Raw genomic sequence first — 24,624 nt, forward strand, 5'->3', positions numbered from 1 at the left:
TTGATTGGTTTCTTCGATTAATCCAACTTTGGTGTTGTGTGCAACCGTGCATAGTCGCAAGGTTTTAGGTATTGGTAACTGTTCAAATTTTAAGATTAAATAAACCCTTAGGAAAGTTTCTCCAATCATCCATGTGAGATGCAAACTTTTATGGGCAATTGTTCCCTGCCTGGGAGCAAAGGCTGTACTCAGGCATATGGGTCCCCATTCAAAAGGGCAGGGTGGTTATATTTCGCCCATCCTCATGTGTTTGGATGCATCTTGTGCCCAGCACAAAGAATATTTGGCCAAATTTTATATATTCTTTGTGGGGAGTGGGGACTCAATTATTCTTTCAATTCCTTCACCATGGAGCATCGATAGCATCGTGCGGGGAAAGGAGGACTTGGGTTTCCTCTAGCTGTGGCTAGAGCTGGAGGATCCAGCCTAACAAAAATAGGGGGGCTCACTTGTGAAACCCTTGTGTGAAATGACCCAAACACCCCTTGTTTTACTGGGTTGGATCCTCCAGCCATAGTTGGAGGAGAGCCAAATTGTCAAACCGCTGAAAAGGAGGGTAATTCTAACATTGTCAATAGTGGATACGAACGTGATGATGATCCAAGAGTTCAATCGCATGGTTACGTTCTATTGGCCATTAAAAGACTCGCAAAGAGTCTACAAGGGCCTAGGGCTGCACTTAATTGAAAGCATTAAAGGAGTGCATGTCAAGCATGCAATACGGGAGGAGTGACTTGAACTCGAGATGCCAACCACCAGGGCCAATGCCTATGTCCATCACATGGTTACTTCACCCCGTGAGTTCATGGTGTTTCTAAGATGTTTAAGAAACCTAAGACAGGTTAGACAGAGAGGACTAAGGACTAAGGTCCGGACTTTATTCGTCTCAGTGTTGCATAAAATTTGAAGACACTTTGGATAGAACTTAGCAGCATAAAATTTACCTTTTTATGATAAATCCACAACATATCCAAAAATCTACTGCAAAGCGCATAAATAAAGGAAAGAAGTACCTCAGATCTTGAATTTGAAGTTCTCATGTCTTTGTTTCACTTGCTCAATTCTATAAATTGATTTTTAAGACTCTTTAAATCTCTTCCCCCCCCTCTCCCCCCTCTCATTTTTCTTCAGCCAATTTAAAAAATTGCAACTTGAGATTCATTATTTGCAAAAGATTCCTGGCACACATCCAGGCATGCACCCAGCCAGCCCAGCCGTTAGATGCTCATTGGGTATTCATTGGGCGCGTTCCTCATTGGAGAGGATCTGGATCCCATATAGAGGTCCCTCTAATGGAGCCAGAACCACATAAAGATCACAGGAACTGGTCATGCTGTAACAAATAACAAATCTCATGGGCATTGCAAAATAAATAGGAAAAAAATGGTTGCTTTTCTATTTCAGGTCCTCTATTTTGTACAGGGATTGTTTATATGCCTTCAGCCAAAGATGGCATTACATCAGGACTACAAATGTACATAATGAACAAAAGAAGGGTGAGCTCATCAACGATCAGTCATCTTCACTAACTGAGGAAGTTTAACCGGCCTCCATTTCCATTTCAAGCATGATTGGTGAGCTCCCTTGTTACTCTGGATTTCAAATCAAAGTCAATCATGAGGATGAGACGAATTCAAGCATCACAGCTGAGCATACAAAAAAAAATGTGTGAATACGTAAAACCAACATGTGGCAGCAATAGAAATCAGATTTTGGTCCTCTGATTGCACTGTGGAGACCTGAGATTAGAGTTTCAAATCCTCAAAATTGAGAGGGGAAAAGAAAGAGATTAGATAAGATATATCTTGCCTTCCCAATCGAGTAAGTTCAGGCTCTGCCAATAGCAAGTCTTGCAATTGTTTTTGATTTATATCCCTGTGACAGGATTGACTTAGATCATGTCAATTTCAGTGGTAGAATCAAAAGTTTAATAAATAGATGTTTACACAAGCATAAGAGGTACTAGATAATTATATACATAAATATAACTGGGTTTCACTCTGATAGTAGTATGGATGAAGCAGAGTATGTGACATGCATTTTCAACAAAATCTAGGCCACTAGTTGAACTGACAGCAGCTGAAAAACGCAACACCATTTGCTACCGATTGCTAAATGTATGGCCAAGGGGGAAGCAACATCAACTTCCTATCACTAGCACTTTTTGCTATTGTAACAGAAGGAAAATAAAATTAAAAAAAAAAAACTGCATTCTGGAAACAAAGAACACACCTATGATCAATTGAAAGCAGCCTATGGTGAAGTGTGTAATCGGCACCAACATAAGTAACAACCAAGCTACCAGCATCTGGGTGGGGCCAACACCGAGAAGTAGGAAACCTAAGAATGAAAGTCCCTGGCCCTTGGAGTCCCCTTGGACCTCTGAGTGAAGACTCAGCCTCGTCCTGTGTAATCAAACCTTCTATCCACTTGGGTGATGTAGACAGCCACATGGCATTTATACTATCTATCGATAACAAGAAAGCTACTGGGTATAACCAGTGCCACATCTTCTCAAAATTTTCTAGTGTCATATAGTCTCCGCATCCTGCAATTCTCCGCAGAAGGTCCAAGTCCTTGAAATATAGAACAAAGAGAATTCATCAGGCTTTCAATATATTTGTCACGAAAATCAAATGCAATAATTGCTCAGCAAACTCCTTTCGTCACACCTACCAAGTTCAACTGGCTTGGCTAAGGTTCAAAGATAGATTTCCCGACTCTCATTAGTTTTCAAAGTTCCTAATGCAGTGACTGACCCGATTCAACAGTAAGGTCAACCCATGGTATTTTTCAGGGATATAACCGTATGACCAATAGGTTTATATTCCCATAAGATGAAATCACCAGGTTGTCTCACCCTACTCATGTTTTCCCATGGCCAGGAAAATCAATTTCAACTCATGAGTTTGTCAAATGTTGGGTGTCCTAAAACAAATACAAGTTACCTGTTCTGTTAGACACCTAGTTCTGCAGTGAGAGATCCTCAAGAACTGCTCTTCAATCTCAAAAATTGCATTATCCCAAAGAACCTGGTGGCTGTTTTGTGAGATAGAGTTCCACACTTCTGCTCCTTCTTGTACCAATTGTTTTGCAATTAAGATTTGACACCTGCGAAGTCAAATGGGTCATACTGATTCACTGAATGGTTCACTAAGACAGGTAAAGGATATAGTACAAAGCTTGGAATAGACTACAAATATTACCAATTAATGGCATATCAGTGCATATGGTGCAAAAGCAAGAAGAGGGTTCCATCGACCATTTGGTGGGCAAAGTAAGAAGCCCCCATGCCACCTTAATGCAGGTGATGATCAAAACCAGACAATCATTTGATTTCCTCCCACATTTTTCTTGTGTGTGTGTGTTTGTGTTGGGGGGAGGGGCAGGATTTGGAGTATTTGATGGATTCAAAAAGCAAAAGAAAGTTACAGTTTATATAGAATGGATGGTCAAAAATGTTTACTCAGGTCTCAATATTTTTCAAAAGCAATAAAATAGGAGAACATATGTAACCATCAAGCAATCTATTCCAGGTGCATGCTTTTGATGTTTTTTCCTCTTTGAATGGTTCAGGTGATGATCAAGCAATCTATTCAAGGCTAACCAACTCATCACAAGTATCGAATTTGTTAAAACCATTACCTATGGTGAAAACACCCTGTGTACAGAGAAACCTGCTGTGCTAAGTCTTCCATCTCCTGGTCAGTAGCAGATGTGGTGATCTCCTTGAGCAGTAAAGCCCGCTCATTTATGCTTCCTAGGCAGTATTTAAACACTGTCAAATCTGAAATTGGATTTGTACAGATTGTCACCTTCTTGAAAGCGGAAATTCTTGCTTGAACACTTTCGGAGTCAGATGGGGTATTGTCTGTTCCTTCAAGGTTTTCATGTTTCTCCTCCAAACTTTTCCCAAAAGCATTCTCACCCTGTGTTTAGTGGTGAACAAAATAGAATTTTAACATACAAGTAAAGATAGAAATTTTCTTTAGAAAAAAAAGCATTTCAAAAGGCAAAGTTGTGGAGAGGTATTTAGACCAACAGATGCATGAGGTGTAAATATCATGGTCCCTAAACATATTACATAAAAAAAAGAACTAATTTAGAAAATTTTGATGAAAACTATTTCCAGGTCAAAATAAATTTGTGTCCAATCATTGATTCATATCAAGAGGGAATCAAAAAGGATTTTATTCAAACAAATACTAACAAATAATTTATTAAGTAAAAAAAAAAATAGGACTGAAGGAAAGTGGGCCCCCAAAACTCCTCAGTTTGTATCCACAAACAGTTGAAACTCAAAGGTAGATCGAATCTGGTAAGAGAAGAGTATACAAGAAGAAGAAGAAGAAGGAGAGAAGAGATGAGAAGAAGAGAAGAGAATGGGAGAATCGATTGTGTGTGTTGAGAGTGATTCTCAACACACATATTAGCTTCATTCATTAAGTCTTCCAAATTACACAAGCCTCCCTAGGAGGTAAGGAGAAATAAGACAATAAAGTAAAAATACAACTTAGTCATGTCTTATAACTAGACAATGAAGAACTACCCCTATACAAGATATTCTAACAACTCTAACACTCCCCTTCGTGGAGAATAAATGTCATACATTCCCACTTGCACAATAGAGTACTAAATAGACTCGCTTTGGATGATATCACCATTAAGCAGTTCATAGTATATCTTTGTACTCTTCTGAATGGCATTTCAAGATTTTGCAATAGAAACGAATAATGGAAAGAAAATGTAAATACCTGATTAGTGGTGAAGACATTTGAGTTGTATACAGGCTCTAAAATGGGGTCTCAGCCTGGACCCTCACAGATGATTTTTCAGGTCCTGCTTTTTACACGCTTTTGGAGAAGGAGCGAACTTAGGATCGCGTACAGTTGATACTGGAAAGAAACCATCACCAATATTGTGTTGAATTTCTGGGGATCCATCATCCAAACCCAGGACTGAGGCCCATCAAGTAGATGAGCTGAAGAAATTGACTTTAACTGCAGAGAGGACGTCCGGGTATTACGGTTCCTTGAGATGCATCGGATTGGGCGAGAGTAAGCCTCAAAAAGGATATCTTCCAGTGATCGGAACCAACCAGCCAATCAAGCATCTGTGTAGCCTTCAATCACGTAAATGGTCATGCCTGGAAAATAAAAGGCCCTTTCCTGGACAGGATTTCAAGTATTTGATGATGCGATATATCGCATCCAGATGTCCACCCCTGGGAGCATGCATGAATTGACTCACCACTCCAACCGCATAAGAGATGTCCGGTCGAGTTAGGGAGAGATAGATTAGTTTCCCAACTAACCTACGGTACTTGCTTGCATCTATAAGAGAAGAACCACATTCATCACCAAGTTTATGATTCGGATCAATGGGGAAGTAGCTGGTTTGCACCCCATCATCCCTGTCTCTTCGGAAGATCCAAGACAAATTTCCTTTGGCAAATGTTGATCCCTTTCCTTGATCTAGATACCTCAATACCCAAGAAGTATTTTAAGATTCCAAGGTCTTTGATCTCAAACTGTTTAGCCGAGATAAGACTTCAATCTATCTATCTCAAGAACATCATTCCCAATACCACAATGTCATCAACATAGACAATGAGAGCTGTAATCGTACCATTACCTCTCCGATAAACAAGGTGTGGTCAGCTTGACTGGAATACCCATTCTTCGAATGGCTTGTCTAAATCTCTCAAACCAGGCCTTAGGAGACTGCTTTAGGCCATAAAGAGCTTTCTTCAACAAACACACTTTCCCTTCAATTGGGACACTTAAAACCAGGTGGAGGCTGCATGTACACAACTTACGCTAAATCTCCATGAAGAAATGCATTCTTCACATCTAATTGGTACATAGGCCAATCTTTATTGGCTGCTTGAAAGAAGAACCCTGATGGAGTTATGCTTGGCTCACGAGGGCAAAAGTCTCCTGGTAGTCAATGCCATACACCTGACTATACCCTTTAGCAACCAGCCGAGCTTTGTACCTTTCCACTATACCATCGGATCTATACTTGATTGTATAAACCCATCTACATCCAAGCGGAGTTCTCCCCTTGGGAAGATCAACAAGTGTCCAAGTATTGTTCTTCTCTAGAGCCACCATTTCCTCAGTCATTGCTTGCATCCATTTTGGATTGGATAAGGCCTCTGTGACATTTTTGGGAATAGAAGAAGACTCAAGAGCAGTGGAAAAAGCAACACCTGTAGGAGAAATGGAGTTATAGGAAACAAATCTGGGCTATGGGATTAGTACGAGTTCTCTTCCCCTTTCTAATAGCAATGGGAAGATCTAATTCGAAGGAGAGGAATTACCTGATCAAGAGGATGAGGCGAGGATGTGGATCCAAAGAGGGGTTTTGGCAGGGTCGCTTGTACCATGGTTGCTTCCCTTTTTCCTTCAACAAGCATTCACCTCTTATGAATACACCATCTTCTTTAAATCTTATCCCCTTGTATTCCTTTTGTCTGCTAGCATCACCATCGCCAATACCATCAACATCAGCATCATCCACAACATCCACTTCTTTATACTTTCCAATATCAAATAGAAATGGGGAAGTAGAGGTAGGTAAAGGAGATAGGAAGGGAATGACATCCGCATTCGTTCATGCTAATACTCTCCACTGAACGAATGGCGAGGGGAAGAAGAAAAAAAGGAATAGACTCAAAGAAGGTGACATCTTTGGAGAGAAATCGCCTTGGGAAGAAGGATGGTAGCACTTATACCCTTTAGTGGAATCGGAGTAACCTAAGAAGATGCACTTGAGAGCTTTGGGATCAAGCTTGGTGCGGGCTGATTTGTTGACATGTACATAACAAACACAACCAAAGACGCGTGGAGACAAGGAAAAAACTGAGGATTGAGGAGAAAGAAGAGCCAAGGGGGATTTGGAGCCAAGGAGTGGACTTGGCATCCGGTTAATAAGAAAGGCAGCGGTAAGAAGGGCATCAGACCAGAAGGTCTTAGGCACGTGCATACCAAAGAGAAGACCCCTAGTGATTTCCGGCAAATGGCGGTTTTTGCGTTCAGCCACCCCATTTTTTGTGGGGTGTCAACACAAGCTGATTGATGGATGATGCCCTTATCGAGAAAAGAATTGTTGGAGCCCCCATACATGTACTCACCCCCTTATCGAGATCTAACAATTTTGATGTGAGTACCAAACGAATCTTGATAAAGTGATAAAACTCCTTAAAAGCATCACAAACATCACTCTTTTGTTTTAACAAAATAGTCCAAGTAGACCGAGAATAGTCATCCACAAATGAAACAAAATAACGAAAATCAGATAAGGAAGTAGTAGGAGAAGGCCCCCAAACATCGGTATGAACAAGGGAAAAAGGTCGTAGATCTATTACCACGATAAGGATAAGATGTGCAACAATGTTTAGCAAAAATACAAGATTCACATTGAAAAACATAAGATGCGGGAAAGGAAGTAAACAAGTGGGGTAAGTGTCTCCTCATAACAACAAAAGAGGGATGACCCAAACGTTGATGCCAAAGCATAACAGACTCAAAGCACTCGGTCGTGCCGACCACAAACATAAGCTGCAGCAGATTGAGCAGTGATCGTGGCTCAAGAAGATAGAGTCCTCCTTTTCGGTCCCACTGCCAATAACCCTCTTTGTCTCCAAATCCGAAAGACACAATAAGAAGGAAAGAAAGTGACACAACAATGTAAGGATTTGGTTAGGTGACTCACGATAATAGGTTAGTAGCAAAGTCGGGAACATGAAGGACAGACTCAAGGGAAATAGAAGGAGTAACCCCGACATTACCCTTACAGAGACAGAGAGGAAAGGGAACCATCAAGAACCCTTACCTTGTCCCGGCGTAACAAATGGAATAGGAATCATAGAACCGGGACATACCGGTCATGTGATCGGAAGCTCCAGAGTCAATGATCCAGTGGATGCAAGTAGGGGTAGCAGATGAGACCTGCAGAGCCGAGGCGTATAGTCAACCCTCCGAGCTAGAACCATGAAGTCGACCCTCCAAGGTGAGACATCAACCGACGTAGGGCTGCAATATCATCCCTGTGAGAGGGAATCAGGAGCAGGCTGCGGTCCAGGTGGCTCGGACTCAGATGTCACAGAATGAGCCTTAGCTCCCCCTCGCTTGCCTCCACGGGCATGAGATGAACTACCACGCATACCAGGGGGCTGCCCATGAAGATCCCAGCACCGGTCCTTGGTATGTCCAAGCTTGCCGCAATGGTCACATTTGTATCTCTCACGGCCTTTCCCCCCACTTTTCCAGTCTTTTTGGGAACTGGAAACAAGAGCAGACCTCTCTATTGATGGTACAATATCCATAGTGGTCCTCCGGGTTTCCTCACTTTGCAAATAATCGCACACATCATCCAAAGATGGAAATGGAGACCTCCCCTAAGATTTTTGGCGAAGGGGCTCATATTGAGTTAAGACCACCAAGCAAAATAAGGATCCTTTCCTTTTCGCTCCTGTAGACTTTTGCACGATCCTCAGCATTGGACAAGCTGGAGATTGGTATAATGATCATACTCCTCCCACAAGCTAATAACGAGTTGTAGTACTCGGATATACTCCTATCACCCTGTTTCATATAAATGATTTTTGGAGAATTTGATACACTTTCGTGGAATCTCCAACTCTATCAAAAATTCTGGATACACCATCCCAAATATCTTTAGCAGTCTCCTTACTCATAAATCTCCGACCTATCTCGGGTTTCATGGAAAAGATCAGCCAAGTCACGACGGTGGAGTTTTGGTCTCCCACTGAGATAACCCGCATCGATAGTAGCGGAGCGTGATAGACCCAGTAATGTACCCCAACTTCCCCCTACTACGTAGAGACAACTTCACGGAACGGGACCAATCCAAATAGTTGGTATTGTCCAACTTCACAACTGAGATCTGGGTGTTGGGGTTATCAAAGGAAGCCATGGTTGGGAAACCACCACTTGGGCTGCCGGCTGTAATTGGTCCACTGACCTCAGAATCTTGTCCAGACACAGTGGACATAATAGGCAAATACTTCAACAATCAATATAAATTGTTTGCGCAAGTGGGGAGTATACTCAACCCAAAACAAGGAGACAGACCAATACAAAATATGGTCCCAAATCAACCAAACCACAAGGCTGAGGCCAAGCCTAAAAAACAGCAAGCATATGAAGAGCAAAAACTTGTATAACTCAAACCAAATTCTGCTAGTAGCCAAGAACCTTTAGTCCATAATACCCAATAAGTGTATCAAGATGTAATACTATCACATTCAGCCATCCAATACAGCAGACCTCGAGAAGACAAAAAAAGAGCAGCCGATACTCGTGTAGAGAAAAAAAAGATGCAGTCCTCGACCCTCCACCTTCAGGCAGGCTCTTAGGGCTTCAAAAAGCACTCCCATACGACACAAATGGGACAAGTTCCAAGGTCATCCAAGCTGCCAAAGGCAGAATCGAAAGCGAGACACTCCTAGCGGCGGAAAAACAGAGCCTGGTTTCAAGTCTTCAAAAACATCTAGCAAAGAAGGCAAGCATTTCTTTTTCAACAACCAAGAGCTTTGGGGTCTGAAACAACACCCCTAGGCGATGCAACTCCAATAGGTCTCATGCCAAGATGTGGAGAAGAGAAGGAGAACCAAGAAGAAGCTTCACAAGCTGGCGGTAACTTGCCGTCTTCCTCCATTGCTTCAAGTCACCTTCAGCGCTCGAAACTCTCTCCAACTTAGGGAATACCACTCCCAAGATCGTAAGGAGTATAGGTTTCACATATACAGCCTCCAATGGAACCCCTTTACATTTATAGGGTTCCAAAGAGAGGAGAAGATGAGGATCGAGCTCAGGTGACTCTCAAACCGAGAGATGTTGGCTCGATACCAAGTTGAAACTCAAAGGTAGATCGAATCGGTAAGAGAAGAGTATACAAAGAAGAAGAAGAAGAAGGAGAGAAGAGATGAGAAGAAGAGAAGAGAATGGGAGAATCGATTGTGTGTGTTGAGAGTGATTCTCAACACACATATTAGCTTCATTCATTAAGTCTTCCAAATTACACAAGCCTCCCTAGGGAGGTAAGGAGAAATAAGACAATAAAGTAAAAATACAACTTAGTCATGTCTTATAACTAGACAATTTCAGAACTACCCCTATACAAGATATTCTAACAACTCTAACACAAACCTTTAAAAGTGAAATAGAGACTCGAAAGAATTTAAAAACCATTCATAGTTCAAAAAAAAACAACAAGGTGTCTGATTAACAAATTACAGGAATGGGGGCCTTATGGGGCAAACAAGATCTTTTAAATATCAAGACACACCCTCTTTTCTATTAATATCTGAGGTGCATGCCCGTCAACATAAGGAAAACACCTCAATAACTTTCTTCCTCTAATGCTGTCCCATGAGGTTTCCTCCTTGAGCCTTGTCTTAAGGGGTTATCAAGGCATAAGCCTCATATGCCTTTTCAAACATCGCATGAAACTTATTAACCACAGTACCAATTAGAGAAAAGAACCCAAGGTTCCAGCTATATGAAGAGAAGATTCAACCAACAGTAAGGCTCTCTTCGGTGTAGTTTAAATTTATGTTTATGGCCAGCACCTAATAGACTTCCTAGGTACAAAATAAACTGCTTTGGATGATATCACCATTAAGCAGTTCATAGTATATCTTTGTACTCTTCTGAATGGCATTTCAAGATTTTGCAATAGAAACGAATAATGGAAAGAAAATGTAAATACCCGATTAGTGGTGAAGACATTTGAGTTGTATACAGGCTCTAAAATGGGGTCAGCCTGGACCCTCACAGATGATTTTTCAGGTCCTGCTTTTACACGTTTTGGAGAAGGAGCGAACTTAGGATCGCGTACAGTTGATACTGGAAAGAAACCATCACCAATATTGTGTTGAATTTCTGGGGATCCATCATCCAAACCCAAGGACTGAGGCCCATCAAGTAGATGAGCTGAAGAAATTGACTTCTTTAACTGCAGAGAGGACGTCCGGGTATTACGGTTCCTTGAGATACATCGGATTGGGCGAGAGTAAGCCTCAAAAAAAGGATATCTTCCAGCTTTTGGTGAATCAAATCGAATACGGAAGAGCCTATTGTCACATTTTGATGAAAGCTGAAACGGAAAAAAGGGAAATAATTCAAGAAGTTTTCTTTTCAAACCAAAATAATAAATCTCATAACAAATAGCAACAGAACTTGGTAATGATATAAACAAAAACTTTATCCCTATACAACTATGAAAACATAGTCTATATCCAACTTGTCATTGTATTGCAGTAGAGAAGCATTGATTTGGACATGGGATGTCATAAATAAGGCAATGGTCATCAAAACGAGTACGAAGCACACCTTTGAAACATGGACCAAGCCACACAGTTGAATTGGAGTTAACTGGAACTGAACAAATGTTTTGTTAGTTTTGAACCTGCATCAAACCAGCAGGTTTCGGCAGTTTTCTATGAACTGTGAAATTAAAAAATCTGGCCTAGTTTGGGAAAGCCCAAAATTTAATGGAGACAATTAAAGCAGTCTACTTTCCAATTTTGACTTCCATTACTTATTTGAAATCTCTAAAATTTTGAATATTTTAAAATTCTCCTTAATTTGGGAAACACGAGCAAAAGAGAATCTCTTTTAAAATATTGGCGCCAACTTGGATTTTTTTTATTTATTTTAGAATAAGCTCCTACATTAAATGAAACTTAAATTCGGAAACATGGTTAAAGGAGACAATCTCTCCTAAAAAGCTTGCACCAACCTAAGATGGAATTATATTGAAAAAAAAAAAAGAGAGGAAAAGAAAAACTTCCATATTGGGCTAAAAATTACAACTTCTAGATCCAAATACAAAAGAAAAAACTATCTCCTAAAATAAGGGTGGCTGCCAACTTACAATTGGTGGAATTGGATTTAAAGGAACCACAATATAAAAGAAATGTACCAGCTTTTGAGATCCAAATTCGGAAATTCAAGAGGACCCAATCTCTCCTTTAAAATAGACTTCAAAATAGGGATTCCACATCAAACATGGTCTCGTCTAAAGATTACATAACTTGTTTCTATCATCACACTCTCTCTTTACCTTATCTCGTCATTTCCCCCCTTCTTTCTCTCCTCACACACTCTCTCTCTCTCTCTTCAGTCTCCATTCTTCACTTTCTCTTTGTATGAGAAGAGGGCTGGGATTGGGTTTCCCCCTAAAATGGATTGCTAGTTAGAACTTCAGTTTAAAAATAATTTTCCTGATTCCCAACTTTAGTTAATTTTCAATCCACTTTTTATATGTATGCATGTTTGAACAGTTAAAACCAGACAAAAACCAGAACCCAGTCTCTTTTTAATTCAAAGCAGTCTGATTTTTTAAACTACGATTCAAACCGTTTGCATGAACTCGACCTTCTGAGAAATGCAATTTTTCCTCAGTAGAATGATAGGGATCTTTGCCAAAAGAAGATTATAACTGGATGTCCAAAAAAGAAAAGAACAATTCGGACTGGCCACTAGTTCACACCATGCGGACAATTCTGACTGCCAGCATAAAATTTGCCTATTAAACTGTATTTTTTATCCTGTCCATAGATAAAGGCTGTAAAATCCACAACAAAAGTCGTTCAAATAGACTCAAGGCCCAGTGACCTCTGCATATTCTCCTCAATTCAACATTTTTAACGAATCCAGTATTCACTTCAAAAAAAATCAAATCAAGGAGGACAAGCAGGTTAATGGAATAAACCTAAGGTACCATTGAGTAGATTGCAAGGATAGTCTCCTTTTCCAAGTCAAGTGATTGTATCTGTGTGACAAAGGAGACCTCTGACCTTAATCATTAAGCGGGTGGCATCCAATTCTTGCATTAGCGCAATGCATACTAGCAAGCTGTTGCTAGAGCATCATAGCAATATACAGATATACCTTAGACATTCCCATTAATGCAAGTGTAGAAGGTGCCAAAATAAATGTCTCCTTATATATGTAAGCACCTGAGATATCTTGAGCTTGAAGGATGCACGACCATGCAATAGTTTACTTGGTCTATCATAAGACGCATACTCGATTCCATCATAGCTTGTCAAAAGGGGAGCTTCTGAATCCCTGGGCTTTTCAACAGGTGCTCCATTGTCAGCATATAAAAGTGAAGCAACAACCTGGAGTACAAGCAGCAGTCCTTGTAAACAATTGAGCAATTTGGGGAGAACTTGTACACAATGCTTCTAACTGTAGAAGATAACAAATCAGGGTGTACAAACCTCCATTTCTTTGTTTACAGGATGACCAAAGGCATCCAGTAAAACGACGTCTAGAGAGAAATTCCTGCGACAAGATGCCTGTGATTTGGTAAATTATCAGTACATTAAACAGGAATAAATCAATTGAAAGTACATTAAAAAAATAAGGACAAGGATTTTGCTCCAAAGTCCAAATTAGACTTACCAAAACAGCCTGTATGATACACAGGGCAGATTCTCACCAAAAAAAGATACACAGGGCAGATAACACTAATTTATTCAATTAGGAAATATGTATAGGAATTAGGAAGCACAATCTTAATCAAGGATAATAGCGAAGGCCATAGACCATAAATAAAAACCAGTTTTTTGAATTCTTTTTAATGGTGAAATATATTTTACATCAAACATAATATGTCTTCTACGTAATTAGATCAGAAATTTTTTATATTGAATTTGTGGCATGTATGAGAAATATATTCTACATCAAATATAATATGTCTTCTACGTAATCAGTTCAAAATCTTTTATATTCAATTCGTGGCATGTATAATCCTCATGCGGAGTTTCAATTCATGTCATCAATTTTTAAGAAAAATATTTACAGAATGAAGTGTGGCAGAAAGTATAGAGAAAAAAGAGATGGCACATAAACTGATGAGCATTCGCTAAAATAAAAGTAGAAAAAAAAAATTTTGAATGCTTTGAATGCCATTTTGATTGAAAAGCCTATGGGAGAGAAGCAGGGATGTGGCATCCACTTTTGAGTAAGAGAGAAGAGTTACAATACTCAGTGTGCACTCGTGTCTTTCTTTTTTTTTTTTTTTTTTTTTTTGTGTGTATGTGTGTGAGAGAGAGAGGGGGGATTTTAGACAGGTCACTTTATAGGGTTAGACATTAGAGAGCTGAAGTGAAATGCATAGAAAGGAGAGAGGGAGAAGGTAAATATTTGGGTGAGCAAACAGAAAAAGTTTCTCAAAAGGGTAGGCATGCCTTAATTTGATGTAAAATATAGAAAAATAAAAGAAAAATCCAGGCAGCGCTGCACATTTTGATTCTCACCCCCCTCCCCCCAAAAAAATGAAATTGAAGAGGAAAAAGATTGCATGCCTGGTATTCATGTGCCATAAAAGTATTTCATTTTTTAGGGAAGATTATGAAAAACAAAGGGGTGGGGGGAGAAGGTTGCAGGTGGATCTTACCTTTGTCCTTCTGTATATATAAAATTATAGTAAATGCAAAAACGCTTCACCGATATTTAGAAGAAAAAGAGAAGTCTTAGACAAGCATCACTCAATGATTAGAGAAGATCAAATTACATTTTGTTTTGTACCATATTCTATTAATTAGCATTTTAGTAACATCAAAAAGGTGACCCAAAATGGTAAGGAAAGAGGATAAGTTCTCACATGTTTGCCCCTCGTTGCAAATCAAAGTTCCACTGTTAATCACTATTTTGAAGTCTGGAATGATGAAGTTGTCTTGATCCCAGAATTTAGAAGGTCATTTCAGTGGTGAAAGATTCACTTTCTCTCCAGTTAGTGAGATACTCCACTGAGGTGGACATGTCCCAAATGGAGGAAGCAGTACTTACGGGATCTTCACAGTGAAATATTTGTACTCATGCTTAACTAGTGATATGGGGAGGGAAAGCACAGAATGGGAATTTTTTTAGTCTCCCTTCCCCACACCCAAGAAGTAGCACACCAATTTCTCCATTTCTGTGTGACTAGCACCATATGAAGCTTTTATTTATTTATTTATTTATTTATTTATTTTTTATAGTTAGATCCCAAGGAGAGTTGAATTCATGAGTTCTTAATTGTGAGGTGTTGGCCCTTGGCAACTGAGCTACCCCTTGTGATGCGGATCCGGGGTTCCGAAACCTGTTTCGGATCGCTTGTGGGCCCACTCAAACATTTATAATCCAAGTAAAAGAAATGATGGCAAATTTGTAATTAAATGGAATCTCAAAAGGGTAAATTGGTAGTTTCAATGGGTGTGGGGAAATGGAAGGAAATAAGATTTATTGTAAGAGGGTAAACTTGGAAGTAAGATAAAAATAAGGACATGAGTGACTTAGGGGTAAAGGAAGGGGTATGGGAAAGTGGGGTAATAAAATAAGGAACCTACCCCCAAGGGGTCAGCTCAGTTGGCAAAGACCAACTCCTCAAATAAGAGGTCATGAGTTCAAACCACCTTGGGGCCTATCCCCATCCCCTATCCCCACCCCCCTATTAAAGCTCTCCAATTCCTAAACAAAAAATAAGGAACCTAATTAAATCGTGAAAGAGGGGAACTTATCTTCTTTCTCACGATACTCAACCAACAAAAGCGGAAACCAGTCTCGATTTGGAGAAGAAATCTCCCCCAATACAGGTTGGATTGAGTTGGGGATTTAGGGAGAGTATCGCAACTACTTATTCTATGGAGATTATCGACAACCGAATCGATAGATCAAAGAACCAGGTAAGAATCAAAGTCTGCAACTGAATCTGACAGACAGTCCTAAATTCTGGGTTTAGTTTCCAACAGAAGGGTTTCGAAATACAGACCTTGGATTTCTTTTAATCGATCTGGGAGGAAAGCCAAACTGATGAAGCTCTAACAGATTTGCAAAGGTCAGGACTGATTACTCCATTAGAACAGCATACGGACATCAAACCAGGTGAACAGAATACGTAATATATAATGTGGGATTAAATAAGAAGGTAACAGTAGAAAAGAAAAGATAATAAAAGAAGAAGAAGAAGGAGAAGAGGGGCTCACACGAGCAATCAAACCACACGAGGTTTCAACCAAACAAATCAATTCATTCCAATCTAAATCTTGCATAGGTTAAAAACTTAAATTTAAAGATGAAATGAAAAGACTCTTAATTGTAATTTAGAACTGAAATTAAAACTCAATCTATTTGGGACTCATAAACTCCTAAATAAACTCTATCACTAATTAGCCTAATAAAACTAAAAATAGAAAATTACAAGATAAATCCAACTAATAAAAATCCAAATAAATAAATAAACTAAGATATCCTACTGAATCCAAAAACCTAATTGAATCAGATTTGTATTCATATGGGTCCCCAACTGGTTTGAGTCGATCCAAGGGATTGCTCCTGCATCACCTTGTAGTCAAAGAATTACATTCCGTATAAAGCTATTTCATCAATTGGTTCAAGATATAAAGGTTTTCACCCAAATATACAAGCAGTAATTTGGGTTTGGCTTCTCATTCCCTTCAGAGATGTGGGAAGAATATTAAAGACTGCTACCCCTTCATGGATTGGGGTGTTTGGAAAGAGGAAGGTATGAGTTTTTGATGGGCTACAATCAGTGAAGATGTTGAGAAGAATAAATGATGAGATGAGGATAGACATTATCAGAAAAGAATGCATTCTGAGGAACTTAGGAGTAGCTCCAGTAAGTGCCAAGATCACAGGAAGTCAATAAAATGAAATACGAACAAATGCGCTGGTCGTCATAGATCGACTTTCATGCTAGCTCTTGCTCCAGCATGAAAGTTCCATTTCAGGGAAGGAAGACGTACCATGATACTTTCTGTTTCATTGAGACCTGATTTGATCTGATTGAAATGGTTCATTCATTGGTAACAAAGATCAGGGAATGCAACAGTGACAAGTCAAATGGTGCAAATCAGAACTGTTACAAAGATAAAGGAAAGCCAGAACTGACTCGGATTAAGGGTTCATGACCTTAAGTAGAGTGAAATAGAAAAATATGAACTTTGTGACTGACCCCAAGTAGAAGAGTTAAAATTGATGTGCTGAGTTGATTTGAGCCACCCTTGGGAGACCATGTACTCAGCAATAAGGTGCGTATTGATAGTGGATTGACTACTGATTTTAAACAAATTCTAGCAGGATCAATTTCTAGACTTTCCAATTAGAGTTCTATTTTGTGGGAGAACCTTGTTGTTTGATTAAGCTATAGCTTTCTTCTGTGATGTTGATGCACAGAGAGACTTTTGCATGTAGCTGTAGCATTTTGTTAGATTTGAAATATTGACCCCTGGCTTCATAAAGATACTTTATATTATCATGGAAATGTTCTTCTTTCATAGTTTCTGATGAGGAACAAAAAAGGGGGGAAAAGAAAAAAAAAGAAATGACAAAAATGTAATGCTAGTAATGTCAGTTTATAAGCACAGAAAGAGCAGTAAAATGATCCATAAATTAATAATTTCATAAATCACAGGAACAATTTCTTTGAAACTAAAGGATTTGACACATGAGATATTGGATGATTTGGATCATCCATGGATCCTATTGATAAGCAAAGCCTGAAGCGCGTGCTGTTGGACCGCATCAATCATTCTTCAGGTATTCATTTGCTACATGAGAAAGTTCGATTGCCTAACCGATGAAAATAACACAGTTCAAATTCAAACAAGATTCAAGCAAGTTTTGTCCAAGCTCATAAGAGACAAAATCCATTAAAGTTTTCAATCTCAGGTATTCATTTTGCTTCTGATTCAGCCTTTCTCAATTTATTTTCTCATTTTCTAAATTAAAGACCTAGTTAGTTTCCGAAATCGCTGAACCAATTGAAGCCGGCACAAAGAAAGTCAAGGACAAAATGGTCATAGATCTTCAAATCTCATGGGTGGTTAAGACAATCACCTTCCCAGAGGCACTTTTCTGTCAAACATCAAATTGTCAGAAGAAAATGCATGAATAACTCTTCCTAAGACTAGGATAGGATAAAGTCTAATTTTTAGGTTTCAGAATAATGTTAAAAGTGACTATCTATTCCATTAACAGCACACAGTAAGGCATTTAAGTGAGCATCTATTTCATCAACTGTTTAACATAGACTTTATCTATTCCATTAACAGCACACAGTAAGGCATTTAAGTGAGTATCTATTTCATCAACTGTTTAACACAGACTTACTAGTAATAGAAATGTTGTTATATAACGGTGACATATTTTAGAGTTCTATGGAACATACATATCTTGGGCATAGACATAAGGTGTCAGAAATGTCACCTGATAAAAAGAAACCATGTTCCTAGTACCATTAGAAACTTTGATATTGTATGCATAAGTACCACACTTTGATAAATATATAAGTGCAACAGAACATACAACTGTACATTAGAATTCTACAGAACCCATAACCACACGCTGGAAAACATATGATATCCGATATAGAGATAAATATAAAAGCACAACTAACCTTGCCACCAACAACACTCCAAACACCATCACCACCTTCTTCAATCTCAGAAGCACATGAACTGTCAATGGATAATTCCAGTGGGGGGTTCTGTTATAAAAAAAAAGACATTTCTTAAGCAGAGAACTGCATGAATTACAACCCAAAAAAAGAACAAATCTTTTCATGCACCTTCACAAAGTAATCCTTAACAGAGGAAGTCGAAGGCACGGCTTGTGCATAATGAATGTAACTCTGAAATCTCCCATCACCACCCCCACCAGCCAAAGTTACCTTTCTCATATCATCCAAAGTAGAATCATTCTTCAATGCAGATGATAGTGGCTTCTCTCCCACCACCACCCCATTCATGTGAAGGCGAACAAAATTTCTAGATACCTAGTATTAAACAAATTTAGGAATTAGCAATTCATGATCACTATTAGAGATTATAAAAATTTTACACTAACAATAATCACATTAGATCTTCTCCTAAAGCACTAAAGACTCTTAAAGGAAAAAGTACATGTCAAAATGCAGAAAGGGGGGAGGAAGAAACCTTATGTGAATACACCAAGAAAAATAGGGACCCATATTCATGCAATGATTATGTAGAAAAGGAAATAAATCTTTGAAGCAATCAATTCTCTTATTTGATGACCATAAAAATTGCAGTGTGATGAGACAGACCTCACATCCAACATGAACCCATTTGTCCAATGGACACTCGATCTCTGAAGATGTGGATGAAACTACAGTCCATGAAGTTGAGTCTCCAGGATTTGAAGCTTCCTTGTGCAGGAATAACAAAGGGAAAAGCATCATTTTCTTCTCCTCATTCAAGACCAGAAAGGGTGCATCATCTTCAATGTCAGACTTCATCTGTATAAGCAGAAAATATGATTATTCATCCTCTCATTGAGGGGAAAAAATGTGAAACAGATTTTCATCCCAAGAGAAAGAGATAAGGAACACAAAGGGACAGCATGTTTTGATACGGATATATCCTTAACTATGGCTGTATTTGCTTCTGTAGAAAACAGAAATTCATTTGTTTTCCAACAGACAACATCAGTCATAATAATGATTTTGCAGCAAGACAAAAACTTCTGTCAAAGTTCAATTAGTGCGAAATTTCTATAAATTCAATATAGAACCAACCGTTCATCAGCTTATAATTAATATGTCATAGAATTTGTGGGCTCTGCTGCAGAACTGAGGTGGAGTGACCGTCACAGTATAATGCTCACAAACTATATCTTAAACTTCTACAGTCAGGGACTTTATCAGTTTTATATAACGAAGTTCCATGTATAACCACTTCTACTTAGTGATCATGGATCACGTAACCATTCAATGCTTAAAAGATCTGCATACCCTGGAACTGCAAAATTCACAATCTACATGACTTATTTGGAGGTGGGGGTTGGCGAGATGAATCTTGAGAACCAACCCTTCGACTTGATGATAAAACTTGAGTAGAAACAATTAGGAAGAGAAGTAGCATCAGTGTCAAAAGCACTTGCAACAACAACTTAGCCTTGTCCCAACTGAATGGGGTCAGCTACACAAATTGTAACAAAAGTCAAAAACACAAACTAGCTCGGGTTGGCTACATGGATCCTTGCCCTCCAATCAGCTCTATTCGACATCATACTAGAGACTAGAGACAAGACCTAAATTATGCATGTCTTTCCTCAGCACTTCTCCTAGGGTTATTTTAGGCCTGCCCCTAGCTCTTTTAGTACCTTCAATCTGAATCAAGTCACTCCTCCAAACTGGGGCATCCGAAGGCTTACGATGGACAAAGCCATACCACCTCAAACGACTTTCTCGAAGCTTATCTTGAATCGGGGCTACTCCCAAACCATCTCTAATATGGTCATTCCTTACTTTATCCTTCTTGGTTTTGCCACTCAAAATCCTCATCTCCGCTACGCTTAGCTTATCTATATGACACTTCTTAACTGCCCAACACTCCGCACCATACATCATAGCCAGTCTTATGACTGTCCTGTAAAACTTTCCTTTTAAGTTTTAAAGGGATCCGTCGATCACATAACACTCTGGTTGCCCCTCTCCACTTCATCCACCCTACTTTAATCCTCTGTGAGACATCATCTTCTACATCACCTTCCATACTAATAATCGATCCTAGATACTAAAATGGCTACTTTGCGGAATCTTCATCCCATCAACTTTGCGGATCACATAACAGTCCTGTCAACTGCACTTGAAGAACCAAAAAAAACAAAAAACGCTTCAATCTTCCTTAACTGTATGAAAACAGGTGATGGGAAAGCTGTAATTTCTCTTTTCTCTTGACAACCCAGCTGGGGTTCTTCTTGATGATAAAAATACCAGGGGATAGAAAGAAAGGGAATGAATCCCCTTGAGCAGTATCCTGTATATGAGTATCCCTGGAAGCATAATACACCAAACTTTATTTTTATACATACCACATGCAAAAAGGATGAAGCACAATATAAAGTTCTTATGATCACTTGATTCAGTCAACATAGCATAAACTGAACTACAGTCAAAAGGTTGGACTGCATTTTCAGTTGATCATATGCATTCTTGATATAGCTACCTTGCAGAAAAATCATGGGAAGAAAAAAGACATCAAATGGTACTAACATTGAAATAAGCACTCCCAGAATCAGGTAATAATCAAGAAATTCAATATTGCTTCTTCTGATGACAAGTTGATGTTGAAGATATACATATTGGAACTAGAAGGAACATTTATCAACTAGAAGTGGGTGTTGCGTATTCAGATGAAATAATTGTTAGTGAAATGTTATAACGGAGGATTACTACTCTCACGTATTAAAAAATGCAATTGGGTATATTAAAAGAAACACCATCCAACATTTCCATGTACTAACAATCAGTGACAAGAGGGAAATGACAAACGAATTAACAAGGTCCAGGTTTTGCAGGTTATGGAAATAATGTACAAACAAAGGCGGAAAAAAATTAACAAGGAAAACAAAAACACCAGAAGTTATTGAAACAGAACAATCCCAGGAAAAAGCTACATAGATGGATGGATAGATAGAAACAGAGAAATAGGGGGAATGAGAGACCTGACGAATGATTGTCGCTGGAACGGGGTTGGAGCTTAAAAGGTAAATCCAAAGACAGATAGAGAATGTGTCTTCCACTGTGTCGATTTCCAGTTTCAGGTCTTTGAGCAGCGAATACTCATCGTCGTGCACAACTGATTCTTTACTAGTCATGGTTGTGGCAGTTGAAATTGAACGAACCCAGGTAGGAAGTCTCCTCCCCCGTATCCGAGAAGAATCTGAGACTCTCTATCTCTGGTTACCCAGATGAAAATACAAATTTTGGAAGTTTAAGAGAGCAACGAAGAGGGAATTTTAAGCGCCTGAGTAGGTTTTGGTGTCTGAGATGCTGAAGTCTCTCTCTCTCCATCGGTCTCTCTCAGTCTCTCTTCTTTGACGGCCGTTAATTAACGGTCGGTGCTGTTTTTCTTTCTCCCGCATTTTATATGTGGTCGTTTTCCATTTCTTGTGCATGAAATCTAGGGCCAAGGGCTGTGCTGCTCGGTTCGGTTGGTCACTGATAGTGGGCTTGGGCTTGGGCTTAGGTTTGGGCTGATACCAACAATCCACCATGATTTTTTTTATTTTTTATTTTTGACTACGTTTGTTTGCAAGGAAGTGAGGAATGAGAAGTAATGAGAAGGGAAAGGAAGTTAAGGGAAATATTTACATTTTCTCTAAAATTTATTTTACGTTGTAGAAAAATATCTGCTTTTTTTTTTTGCAACCAAACACCAAAAAAGAATTTTCCTGTAAAAGACATTTCACTTCCTTGAAAAAATATTTGCATTTCCCTTACAATCAAATAGAATCGTGAAAAATCAAGTGTGTTACCGTAGTTAGTGGAATCTTAGATTGGTTCATGTGATAAAGACCTCGTGTTCATCTCATAATTTCAAATTTTAACTTGACACAAACATGGGAAGAGTTTGACAAGTGTGTTTTAACTTTTGTAGTTAGAAGATGTTACAAATCCAGCTTCTACTCTTTTTAGGGTCTGGTTGCGTAAATCTGTGTGTGCGCATGTATCGAGTCTAAGTGTAATTCCATAGAGAGACTTTCTGTGGATTGGTTTTTGTGCCAAATTAACTGTTTGGTTATCCTGATTCTATGACCTAAATCTTACTGAAAAACTGTTTGGTTACCTTGATTCTGTGACTTGAATCTTTCTTAAAAATTGTTTGGTTACCCTGAGTCTGCCAATTGGTTCATCATGAATCTGACAAATAAAACTGTTTAGTTATCCTAAGTTTGTCACTTATTCATCTTGAATTAAGCTAAATAAACAATGTGGTTTCCATGAATCTGTTTAATAAATAAACAAGGTGCTATTTAAGACATCTCACTATTCGAAGGGAAAATGAAATGTGTCTTGGCATGCAAATGTGTTTTGCACGTTGACTTCATAAATTAAAAATTAACAAATCGACCATTTGACAACTAATAATTGGGGTTATTTTTGTCATCTAATTCATAAACATTAAACTTATACTTAGTCCTAATTTGGTATTATTTCTATTTCAATTTCATGGGGTGATTTCTATTTTGAAAATTGTTTAGGCTCATTCCCCCCCCCTTTTTTTTTCGGGTAAGAGCACATTATTTTAGTGAATAGAAACTCTGAAATAGCTCATCAGCTATTTCAAAATTTCTATTTCATTTGATTTCATCCTTGTTCTTTAATTAGCATATGGTTAATTTGATGGCAAATTGGCAAAGTACTAATTTCATGTAAAAAATAAAACACCATCCTTCTTTTTTTCTTAACGGTCTCACCACTACCATGGCACCACCCCTCCATTGCCACTACCACCACCACTACCCCACCGCCACTTCCATGCCACCACCATCCTTCCCAAAATATATAGAATCTATTCTCATAAATTGAACTACCAGATGGATTTTTTATTCTTAAAATATTTTATATTGATACAATCAAAACAATTTCAATTTCTTTACAAAAAATTTATTTGTTGACTATTCCATAAAATCAATCCAAAAATTAAAATAAGAATCAAACCAAATCTGGCCTTAATTGTTTCGTAGTTGTTAATAACATGGTTTAAGGAATTGGTACTAGTGGCACTCCATCTTGATTCTAGTCATTTTTTATAATCATTTTATGAATCGCTTGAGGTTTCATGTTTAATGTCTTTGATCTTCATTTTTGCTATTTTTTTTTCTTCTTTTGGTTATTTGTCCCAAATAGGGAAGATATCAAATAAACAGGATCTCCACAGGCCGTTCAAGAACACAAAACAAATAAATAATAAAGGGTCAAAGTAGAATCACTAATCTTGTTTCAAATCCATAATGATGATAATCACAGTGGAAAATAAAGACCAATGTGCTTCCCCTCTATTCTCTAAGATCACTGGCTTGATGAGAATACCGTATGCAATAGGGATGATGAAGACTGAATATCTCTCTCTCTTTCCAAAATGCACTCCTTCAACTTAGATTGAGAATAATAATTGTGATGGGTTAGAGGGGGGAACCTAGCTCTCTTTATATAGTATTTTCTATAAGGCCTCTCTCATCATAGTTACAGTAGGAATCTAAATGCCCACACCAAAATCAATCCACATAGGACTCCTAATATAACTCAATTACCCTTTTTATTAGACCAATAATAGGTTAACTTGATTTAGGAGATTTAATAAGAGTCCATAATTGGATAGAATATTAGTCACTAATTAAATCGAATTCTAACCAAAATATCAAGATATCGATGAAATTTATCTCCAGCAGCAAGATCCTCATGTTTATTGAATAAAAAACTTTTAAAAAATAACATATATTTTGGAAATCTTTGCTTTAGTTCTGAATCCATGGATTCAACTTATTCCAATCCGATTCCAAGTCAATTTCGACCCAATTGGATTTTGAATAGATAGAAATCGATCTCATCCCTGATTCTGTTATGTTGGACCTTGGTTAATAAAGATGAAACAATTTGCTTTTGCTACCAAAATATGGATATGATAAAACCAGTTGATTCGGTATGTTTAGATCTATAAATATCCATTTAATACTTTTGTTTTGGGGTACTCAGACTATAACAACCATATCTAAAGAGACTAAGAATTGAGAAGAAATCCATGTAGAAGTGGAGATAAATAGTTCAATTCAC

General features: G+C 38.4%; 1 protein-coding gene across 3 annotated transcripts in view; it reads right to left on the reverse strand.

The window, feature by feature from the left end:
• Window positions 1-23,922, reverse strand: part of LOC122666203 (SH2 domain-containing protein A-like) — a 54,323-nt gene extending 30,401 nt beyond the window's left edge. The window contains exons 1-13 of one of the 3 annotated variants that reach the window (XM_043862351.1): window positions 23,909-23,922; window positions 21,513-21,849; window positions 19,111-19,302; window positions 18,613-18,819; window positions 18,442-18,531; window positions 13,262-13,339; window positions 12,995-13,159; window positions 10,741-11,127; window positions 3,646-3,929; window positions 2,949-3,111; window positions 2,233-2,576; window positions 1,810-1,875; window positions 1,379-1,592 (exon numbers count right to left, since the gene is read on the reverse strand). In XM_043862351.1, the coding sequence (XP_043718286.1) occupies window positions 1,562-1,592; window positions 1,810-1,875; window positions 2,233-2,576; window positions 2,949-3,111; window positions 3,646-3,929; window positions 10,741-11,127; window positions 12,995-13,159; window positions 13,262-13,339; window positions 18,442-18,531; window positions 18,613-18,819; window positions 19,111-19,302; window positions 21,513-21,665 (2,160 nt within the window). In that variant the 5' untranslated portion in view covers window positions 21,666-21,849; window positions 23,909-23,922 and the 3' untranslated portion in view covers window positions 1,379-1,561. Of the gene's footprint in view, window positions 1-1,378; window positions 1,593-1,809; window positions 1,876-2,232; window positions 2,577-2,948; window positions 3,112-3,645; window positions 3,930-10,740; window positions 11,128-12,994; window positions 13,160-13,261; window positions 13,340-18,441; window positions 18,532-18,612; window positions 18,820-19,110; window positions 19,303-21,512; window positions 21,909-23,908 lie in introns of those variants that run through there. The other 2 variants (XM_043862352.1, XM_043862350.1) reach the window with 2 other exon arrangements.
• Between the last annotated feature and the right edge of the window lie 702 nt (window positions 23,923-24,624).

This window comes from Telopea speciosissima, chromosome 6, assembly GCF_018873765.1.
Source record: "Telopea speciosissima isolate NSW1024214 ecotype Mountain lineage chromosome 6, Tspe_v1, whole genome shotgun sequence".
Classification (NCBI taxonomy): domain Eukaryota; kingdom Viridiplantae; phylum Streptophyta; class Magnoliopsida; order Proteales; family Proteaceae; genus Telopea; species Telopea speciosissima.